The 10,780-nt window shown below is 37.0% G+C and overlaps 1 protein-coding gene across 1 annotated transcript in view; it reads right to left on the reverse strand.

The window, feature by feature from the left end:
* Positions 1-7,814, reverse strand: part of LOC142008313 (histone deacetylase 5-like) — a 161,728-nt gene extending 153,914 nt beyond the window's left edge. The window contains exons 1-3 of the mRNA XM_074985495.1: positions 7,791-7,814; positions 3,217-3,336; positions 2,791-2,888 (exon numbers count right to left, since the gene is read on the reverse strand). Coding sequence (XP_074841596.1) covers positions 2,791-2,822 — 32 coding nt within the window. The 5' untranslated portion in view covers positions 2,823-2,888; positions 3,217-3,336; positions 7,791-7,814. The remainder of the gene's footprint in view (positions 1-2,790; positions 2,889-3,216; positions 3,337-7,790) is intronic.
* Positions 7,815-10,780: the final 2,966 nt, after the last annotated feature.

Below are 10,780 nucleotides of genomic sequence, written 5' to 3' on the forward strand. Positions count from 1 at the left end.
GCTATCCATTAGCACAAAATTCACACAAAGAATTTCAAAATAAAATAAAATAATAACTTTAGAACAATGCAAATGCTGCATACACATTATTTGTACATAAATATGGATTTTAAAGGGAAACTGTTAGAATGGATATACTAAATTCTGAAATAATAGCTAGATAAAAATGAGTTTTGCTGCCTATGTTTTTATGTGAGGATATAGTAGTAAAATTAAATTTGTAAAAGCCCGGGGGAGGGGTTAAGTCAAAGTTGAACAAAAATTATAACTGTAGGGTTGAACACTTGCTAAAATTATTTATTCTTTTATAAATAATAATAACATCTTTGTTTTTTCTAAAATTTGCCTTTTAATTTATTGCTCCAGAAAGGTGTCAGTTTGCCAGTCATGAGACAGAAGTCTATTTGTTTAGTCATGGCACAGGCACAGCATGGACAGGAGCAACACACCACCGTGTTCAGGAATGTGCCTTAAACTTGACCAGTGGGGAATAGCGTTAGTCAGGTTCATTAATTTCCTATCTTTTCTGTCAATGATAACTATGGTGGTGGTCTCAGCAATGCAGGCTTTTGTCCTTTAAAAAGGGTGCAGAAGATCAACTCATTTCACATAAGCCATAATGTGATAACAGTTTCACTCACTAGAGTTGAGCAAGGAATTTGAAGGTGAGGAGAACCATATCCTAGTAGAAGTCCTCTGAGTCAGCCACTGCCTTTATAAAATCTCAAATAAAAAGCAAGACTGATCTTGACAACAGAATAAATGAAACTTTTAAGGGAATTAAATTTGGGGGCCTATCACCTTGATAATGTCTTTGAAATAACTGGCTACTTGGTTAGACTGTTTTAAGAAAGGCAAATGCTACAACTAAAATAAAAATCTTCACAAAAACAGCAACAGACTGTAATTTTCTAACCTATTTCTAGTTCTGGAGTTTAGGCTTTGAATTCAGTTGTGTGATATCTAAATATGAAACCTGCTTGAAGATTATACATACCACTTTTCAGACCACCCAAGAATGTTACAGAAAAATGGTTTTAGATGTTTATGGTGTATTTGTTTTATAGTACAGGTTTAGCATTATATATTTGAGATATACCATTTCAAGTCTTGATAGTGTCAGAGGTACAAAGCTAGTGGCCCCTCTGCCATATTTGAACTGCAGACATTATGAACTGAAGCCTGGTATTTCCCAGCACTTACAGTTTGCCCAGCCTTGACTGGCAATAGTTCACCAAGTCATTCCACAGCAATAAGACAAAATGCATTCTGCTTTACTGTGAAAGGACATGATATATGAAATGTGAGGCTGATGGAAAGGGAGTACTATCAGATATATTTTAAATGAGTTCTTTCTCATCTGGCCCAATGAAAACAGATTATCAAAAGCCAATGCTTCATGGCTGACTGAATGATCCATCATTTAGAATGAGACAGCTCACTGATATTATGATTCACAATAACTTATTTTAAAGCAAAGAGCAACTTTATTGCACAGAAGATACTATTATTGGACAAATCCATGAACTACAGTGAATGTTCTACCTCAGTAAGGAGCAGTTATTACCAAGTATATTTCACTTGGTATTTATACAATTACAGTCAGGTTAAAACTACTAAATATTTTGCTCATGCTGGGTAAAATCATTCATATTTAACTTAAATAGTACTAAATGTGAAGAAACTGATGTAAATTCATTTAGTGCTATCAAATATTAATGATGTTTATCAGATTAAATCAAGGTGGACAAAATTTTTGACCTCAGGGCCACCTCAGGGTACGGAAATTATATGGAAGGCCATGAACACTCATGAAATTGGGGTTGGGGGTGTGGGAAAGATGGAGGGTTTCATCTGGGGATCCAAACTCTGTGGAAAGGAGCCCAGAAATGAAGAGTTCAGGGTGTGGGAGTAGCTCTGGGCGGGAGTGGGGGGGTGGAGTGTGGGGGTGGAAGGAGGAGTGTGTGGGCTCCAGCTGAGGGTGAGGGCTCTGGGATGGAGCTGGAGATGAAGGACTTGATGTGGAGAAGGGGCCTCTGGGTTGGGACCGAGGTGTTCAGAAGGCAGGAGTGGGCTTGGGGATGGGCATAAGGGCATGTCAAGGTGAGCTCAGAGGTTTTGGCTCTGGATGGCTCTTATCTCTTCAAGCAGTTCCCAGAAATAGCACGCCCCCGCTTCTGCACATTTTTTTTAAACAAAGGCATGGACAGGTAGTTATGTGTGCTCCCCATGCCCATTCGCAGACACCAACCCTGAAGCTCCTATCGGCTGCAGTTCCCAGCCAATGGGAGCTGCAGGGCTGGTGCTTGGGTTCGGAGCAACATACAGAGCTACCTTTCTGCCTCTATGCACAGGAACTGGAGGGGGACATGCTGTTCCTTCTAGGAGTTGCATGAAGGAGAGCAAGACCTGGGCCCAGACCATGCTCCCCAAAGGGAATTGAAAGGCTGAATTAAAATGACTGATGAGCAGGAGGTGCACCCTGGATTAAACCATGAAATAGTTTTTAAAATATTTTGAGTGGCTAGCCAGAACCAGTAAATTGCTTGTCTATTAAAACCTATAAAGGTTCCAAGAACCATGGATTTTATAAAAAGTCCAAAAAAAAAACCAATTTGCTATCTAGTGCAGGTATAAAGCTGTATATTCTCAATATAACATTTCAACATTTTAAGCTAGTTCCATAATGGGTTATTGTTTACTTCTTTCAGGATTACAAATCTTGCTACTCGTTTGAGCTTTCACTCTTCTGCCAGTTTTGGCACTTTTCGAAGGAAATAAAGTACAAACCTGAATGCTGTTAGGTACTCTACATCTCCCATGGGGGGATCCAAGCCACCTGTCCAAGCAATATTTACATTATATCCTTTGCCAAGGCCTCTTCCAACCTGAAAAGACAGATGAAAGTGCCAAAGGGGTAGGGGTGGGAGGATGGAGGAGGAAAAGGGAGACAAAAAATAAGAAAACATACAAATACACACAATGTGCTTTTGAAACAAACATCAAACAGCATGTCAAATCAGCTCAGCCTTGCTTGACATGGACAGTTCTGGGTTATACACTTGTTCTCCCTCGTCCCCCAAGTCCCAGTGGACAATTTGCTAATCGGGTGTAATTTAAAGCACCAGCGAAGGACAAGAAAATTAGGGGTAATCATGCAATGCAATTACCTGAAAGATGCAAATGAAAATGGGTCTCTAAAGAAATAAACCTAACCTCATTTGGGGCTCCACTGCCAGGGAAGAAGTTGCCTTCATCATAACGATGGAGGGAAACATACAGGATGTTGGGGTCAGCATAAAAAGCCTGCTGTGTACCATTGCCATGGTGAACATCCTATGGGGAAAGAAAACACATAAAAGCTGCAGTGACATCCAATGCTCCATGTATAGGTAAGTTCTGCTTTCTTTTGCCTCTTCTCTCTCTCTTTCTCTCCCTCTGTCTCTTCCCCTTTCTCTTTTTTCTCCTTCTCTTTCCGGCTCCCTCCACCTCCCCTATACTTCCTGAACTTTCAGGCAAATTACTCTTTAATGCACTCATTTTTTAAACTGGCTTCTAAAAATCAGGAAACCACAGTGAACGTGCCCTGGAGACTCCAGATGAGCAGTCATTGAGAAATCCCAGTCCTTTTGTACAATTAGATATTTATACACCGGCTCTTTGTACTCTTTGCCTCAATGATGGAATCTAGCATCCTGTTTTATGGAGGAATTTTATGACTTATTAACTGCCAACAGTTCATAACCCCTCAGGCTTAATTAACTAGCCTCATTGGCCTCTGAAGAAAGACTAATGTTTAAACTACAAACTAGTATTTTGCAGAAGGATCTATGGTTTACAGAGCATTTTCACAATTCTTGACAGAACACTAAACATAAGTGTATTCATTGATTTGCCAAGTTCCACTACTGAGGTCAAAGGCTTTGCGACCAGCTGAGTAAATTGGCTTTCTTGAAACATTCAATTCAGTCAGCAGTCCCTCAGCAGTTAGATCCACATCAAAAGATGCCAGATGCAGAAAGGACTTCATACTTCATTTTTGCAAAATCATGATGGCAACAAAGAAACAGCAGTATGATCTCATTATCTATTAAATCATCTGGCAGAGAAGAGTTGATAGTATGATGCCTTCCCCAACCAGGGAATGATCATAGCCAATTTGCATATTTCAAACATAATCTAGGAGCCTGAAGAGAAGTGCACAAGAAATCTCTTTGTTTAAATAAAATATTTTAAAAATATTTAGAGAATGGGCATATGATAATGTATGATGGTTTAAACTGTTCAAATATCTATTTTGTTTCTTCACAATTGTTTCATTGTACAGTATATAGTTAGAGACATATGGAATTTTAAAAGGGAAAACCCAGGTGCTCTGTAAACCAAAGCTTTCTTTTTCCTAAGCTTCCACGTTGGAACTTCTAAGAGGCTTAAAGATTACGAATGTTGATTCTGCTTTTTTATGCCATCTGAGTAATAACATAGATTTTAAGCAGGAAAATTAACAAAAATTTTTGAAAAGCAGCCCTAATGCTTTGACTGCATTTTCACTGCAAACAAGTGTCCTAGGCTGATATATAGACTTCAAAAATATTTTATTCAAAAACTGCCATCTGTTCACCATCCACCTACTCACTGTGATCTCTAGGCACCAGATAAAAATTAAAGGAACATAAAACTAAATTCCATAAAGGCCTGTTCCCTCCAATCTTAAGATGGCTTCTAATATTGTAGGTTTAGATATTTTTTTAGACGTTTCTTGCTCTGACCATTTTTAAATTATAAGAATTAAAATAGACACTTGGGCCTTTATATGCTTTTTGATCTTTTATATTGCAAAAATAATTTTCTACTGCAAATTTAAATTTGGCCAGTAAAAATGGTCCAATAATACCATCAAGTAGACAAAAATACCTGCATGGTGAGGGTAGTGAATTCTACTATTAATCACGAAGCTGGATTCTAAGCTTACCTTCCTTGGTTGAAATGTATGACTTACTCAGAGACTACGGCTCAAACAAAACTTAATAATCACTCAGGAAATAATGAAAAAAAGGCAGTAAGGGAAGTGTTTTTTTCTGAGGTTTAGATGAAAAGAAGAAAGTTCCACAGTGAAAAATAAAGAAGTTAAAGTTATATATAAAAAAAACTGTTCTGAACTTTAAGGAACGCACTGGACTGAATATTATTATTTTTATTATTTAACATTTCTATTGGAGTAGCACCTACATGGCCCCTTTGCACTACCCACTATAAACATGTAGCCTGGAGTGTCAATTAGAGACCTCAGAGTATATCTGTACCATGGTAAGTGTAGACACTCATGGCATGAATGGGAGCTGTTCTCTGATTGCTGTAGTTCAGTGTTTCTTCAACTTTTTATGCAGAACACCTATACTAATTTTCTTAAAAAAATAAAATTCTTATCAGCCCAAAAAAAAAACCAACACCCAAACAGCAATATATACAGAAAAATTAAAATTAAATTATTTAATTGGGTATCAGAGCAATGAAGAAGTAACATTGTATCTGATTTTAATTAAAAAAAAATATACCATCAATGTATATCAAAAAAGTGTCCGAAATTTGAGGCAGACCTGCGAGTTGTTCATGGAACACCAGTGTTCCGCTGAACATAGTGTAAGAAATACTGCTGTAGTTAATTCACCTCCCCAATGGTGGTAGGTAAGTCAATGGAAGAAATGTTCTGTTGACATATCATTGTCTATAATGGGAATTAGTTCATCATAGTAATATTTCCCAACTGTGTCAGATTTTTCACACCCCAATGATTATGAGTCTACATTACTGTGGTTTTGCCTCTATGACTACAGAAGGGGCAGCACGCAGTTGCATTAACTTTGGAGGAGATCAGAGGCATGACTGAGACTGTTCCAGGGATGAAGTCATCTGTGTCAGCCCTCCCTATAAACTTAGCTCAAAATGTTTGCAAAGCAGAGCCTGAGTGGAGCTGAGCATTATTTTCTATTCAAAATTCAACCTGGGTTTCTTAGTGCTGATTGGTCAAATAGGCCTCATGTCTATAATTCTCTTCCCTAACTGGATGACTATAACACTTGTAAGCAGATCTCCACCATAAACATCAACGGAGTCTAAATTTTGCATAGTCTTGACAGAAGCATATAAACTTAAAAATTTACTTCATGCTAGTAAATCCCAATCATGCGCATAACCTCAGTGAACAAATGGATGAAAAATACAGTGGAAGTGAATTTGTTCACAAATCCTAATTAGTTTCGGCAAAAAAACCTGTTTGCACTATTCTTTCTCTTTATCAGTGCATTTCTAAAGCATAGCATAAAATTTTGATAAATATTTGAAAACTACTCCAAGAATCTCAATATTACTTTTATATTTATTTTAGCCATATAATTCTTGAGATGCTATTTTTCTTACCTATAATCTCCCCTCCCCCTTCTCGTTTTCCTTAACTACTGGTAAGTACACTTAACTAAACAAAAGTGCTAGATGGTAAGGCCATGACTTCACAATAAGATTTAATTATGAGTGCAGATATGAACAAGATTTAGACTATTAAGCCATGCACTTCAAAAAACCTTTAACAGATTTTGTCTTTAAATCTTTTATCACCTGCAAAAATTAATTAAGTGCAGATGTAACAGGTTAGGTTTTGATGCCAGAGTTCATTTCCTGTCTATGCTTTGTCAGACAACCTATTACACCTCCTCATGAACTGTAGGCAAAACAAAAATGGTGCTCATAAATCAACATTCAGCTTTCTTTGGGCTGTGCATTGGGCTGATCCTTTAAGCATCAAGCAAAGCTCCAATTCATTATGCAGGAAAATAATATAGACAACATGCCAAATGTCATCCATATTTAAATAAACTATCTGTTAAACAAATTGGAACTCTATTGTGTAAGAAGGCATTCTATTAAAATACAAGACTAATCCAATGAGGCTGACTTTTAATCATTTTGCTCTCCTGCAAGAATCATCCAAAACTGGCATATCTGATCTGAAAAGTTTTCAGACAGAATGACTTGTTGATTTGTTTTAATAATATCAATGTTACTCAACAAGCAGATGGGGGGAAGTGGCCAATTTGGTTACCAAAGCAACAACATTCTTTAAAGCATATCAGACTATTTAAAGTCTGTTTTCTGTAGGGAAAAGTAAACTTGGGATTCGGCTCGGTTTTTTTAACAGTGGTAATATCAACTCATTTAAGGACCATAAGTGTTGCCTTGATCCCTACCTCTTCCCATCAAATTGCATTTAACACTGTTAAAGTGAAACATAGATGTTTATAGTTTCTGTATGGCAACCCTGGCTTTAATGAGTTCCCAGATTCAAAGGAAATGCACACCTTTATTTCTTGTATGCATTAAATGCAGGAAAGCCTGACATATAAATATAAATTCATTATCTTTTATCTAGATGCACTGGAAGTGTGATGCTTGCCAAGAATACATACCAGATCTACTATCAATATCTTGCCTATATTTAGCTTGTCTCTCAAGTATTTGGCAGTAATTGCAACCGAATTAAAAAAGCAGAACCCCCTGTGGAATAGAGAAGAACAGAAATAAGAAAGCAAATCAGTCAGGAAAACAGTTATAAATAACGTTCAGGGCATTTAAAAAAATGCTGTAAGATCTTTGAAGCTATAAATCTGCTTCTGGGAGTACCTAGAAAGTCTTTTCGGTCATCTGCTAACAATTAGAGTTCTTCAGAGACATGCACAGTGCAGGTGATTGCCAGTAACCCTAACGGTCCAAGATGGGCAATGTTCCCTGGTACTTACATGGCTGTTGATTCTTCAGCATGATGGCCTGGGGGCCTTACAACAGCAAAACCATTCTGTAAGAACAAGATAGGTTTTCAATTATCAGATTCTTTTTTCGTAAAAGCTGGTTTTCTGTATAACTCAGCACAGCAGGCAAACAGAATTGGATTCTATTATCGGCTCTTGAGCACGTTTTGCTGCCTCCGTTACCTTTTCATAGAATTAGCAGAAACAATATATGTGATCACAGCTGCATATATATCATGACTTAAAGAGAAACTAAAAAAAAGACAGAGTCTATTAAAGGCAAAATTAGAGTAAGATCATTTTAGAGCTATACAGCTCCTAGCTTGCAAATATAAACAATAGCTATTGTTCTGCATGACACAAGCATAACTGATCTATTCATTTAGGTCCAGCCATCATAGTTGACAGAGAGAATGTGTCACTGACTCGCTGATCCACCCTGATGAATGTTTTGTCGAAATTAAATTGCTCCCTGTCAATCCATTACAGAGTATAAAACGGTATAAAGGGTGAAAAAAAGCATTGGTATTTACATACAATGCTTTGGAAATGTTGGCTCTACTTTCTGTGCAAACTAAATGATAAATTTGCACTCACATACAAAAAAGGCAATTCCTGAGAGTAGAAAAGGAGGACAAAGGAAATCTCATTCTTTTCCAGGCTATAAATTAACCTTGGAAGCCTGCCAAAGCTTGCAATTTTATTGAATTCTCTCAGTTTCTAACACACATTCTGGAATTTTATAGAGCATTTTCATACACAGCAGCTATCAGAAGTAGTGATGATCAAGGGATTCTTTAACCTACAGATTCACTTCAGTGCATCATATTAAAAAAAGAAATGCCCCCTACATGAAGCAAAGGAACGATCTATAAATCCTTACAAGATGGCTGCTGTTCAAAAACGTAGGCAGGATAGTCATGAAAATAGTTTGCTATCATAAAGAAAAAAAACTGTTAATAAAAATCTGGGTCAAATTCTACTTCCTACTGCGCCAGTGTGACTCAGGAGAAATTCCATTATTTCAGCAGATTTACGCTTGGTTTACACAGATACAAATGGGAAGAAAGTTAGACTCTTGTGTGCCCAACAATTGTTTTATAGCCATTGCCAATGGAGATTTAAAATTGATGTTCTAATCAATGCATCATTCTGACAGCCAAACCTATATTTTAAATGGTTGAAAAGGAATGCCTCAAATCCTTCATCCAAAATGCAGCAATGGATTTTAAGAAAGTACTGGAGACTAAATTCAAGCGGAGTTGAATGCATATGCCTTTCATTCATAAATTATTCGAAATAGAACTAAAGAGGCTGCTTAGGTTGCAGCACTGCAGTCCTTATCCAAAACCAAATTTCATTTTCATTCAGACAAATTCTAGGATGTGTTTACCCTCTCTAATGTTTGTGAAAATCTAAATGATGTCTACATTAAATTAGGTGTAGGTCAAGAGCCCAGAGAACACACAGTCAAGGAGGACTCACCAATTATGATGTGTGTTTTGCTCTTTCAATACCGGAAAATAATTGTGAAATAACTGTGCAAGAATTGTAGCTGCCCCGATCAGTTCACAACTCATTATTATCTAACCCTAGCAGCATTCCCTAAATATCAATATAATTAAGATGAGTATCTCTCAGAATACATCATGAGGGTATCTAAAGGGGAGAAAATGGGATACTTTCCTGTTTTTGTCAGCACGGTAGATACATTATACACTTCTCTCCTGTTTCTCTACTGTGGCAATCCATAAAGGCAAGGAGAATCCTTAGAATGATCTGTTTGAAGGTCTAGTTTATTTACCAGTAGCTAATGTCAGATATCTTGGGGTAGTTAACCCTGTCAGTCCCCTATGAGCATCCAAAATTCCTATGTGACCTCACTGGTGCTGACCAAGCACTTCATATAATCTAGTCCATATTGAACACTGAAGGCTGATTATCAGCTCACAGACTGAATGAAAAAACAACATTCAGGCAACTGATAGAACACTTCATTCCTTCTTTAGCTTCAAGATACCCTATATTAGCACAACTGAACACAAACTAATTTATTTAGACAGTATTTAAATACGAGACTGTGAGCTCTGAGCAGCTTCAGTTCACAGACAGAAAAGCAAAATCGCACTGTGGAGCTAGACTAACAAAGAACAGTATGTTGAAAATTAAATGAACACATGAATTTGAAATATTTTTTACATACACTTATTTATACTGGGATACAGAAACCATTGTATGGGAACTGACTGGCATAAATGCACATAAAGGAAAGGTTCATGTCTGTGGCATTATATACTTAGGTTTCTGGTTAACCTTGAAGATAAGGAGTCAAGCTGCCACTAAGATGATATAAAGCAGTAGCGCTCAACCTTTGCAGACTACTGTACCCCTTTCAGGAGCCTGATTTGTTTTACATACCCCAAGTTTCACTTCACTTAAAAAGTATTTGCTTACAAATTCAGACAAAATACCAAAGTGTCACTGAAACCTGGCCATTATAAAATACAAAATTTAGAATATAAATATCATACTTACATTTCAGTGAACAGTCCATAGAGCAGTTTAAAAGTCATTGTCAGTATGAAACTTTAGTTTGTGCTAACTTTGCCAATGATTTTACGTAGCTTGATGTGAAGTAAGGCAGGCATCTCAAGGCATGTCTACACAGTCTGAAATAAGTATCATAATGTCTACACAATGCAACTGCCAACATCGAAATCCCCTTATTCCTATCACTTTTGAAGCGCTGTGGCCGGTGGCATGCTAATGAGGTGCTGAATATTCATTTCAGTGACTCATTAGTATTCTTTTATTTGGCCATTAGCATGGCCATTTCAAAGTTTTGTGTAAGTGTAGACGTAGCGTTAGATTGCACCAGTTGAGTGTAAGGAAAGTTTCATAAATAAAATCCTTTACAGCAGCACACTCTATATACCTTTACTTTTCATTTTTGGTCCTATACTATCTTAAAAATAAAATTT

Source organism: Carettochelys insculpta, chromosome 2 (assembly GCF_033958435.1).
Source record: "Carettochelys insculpta isolate YL-2023 chromosome 2, ASM3395843v1, whole genome shotgun sequence".
NCBI lineage: Eukaryota > Metazoa > Chordata > Testudines > Carettochelyidae > Carettochelys > Carettochelys insculpta.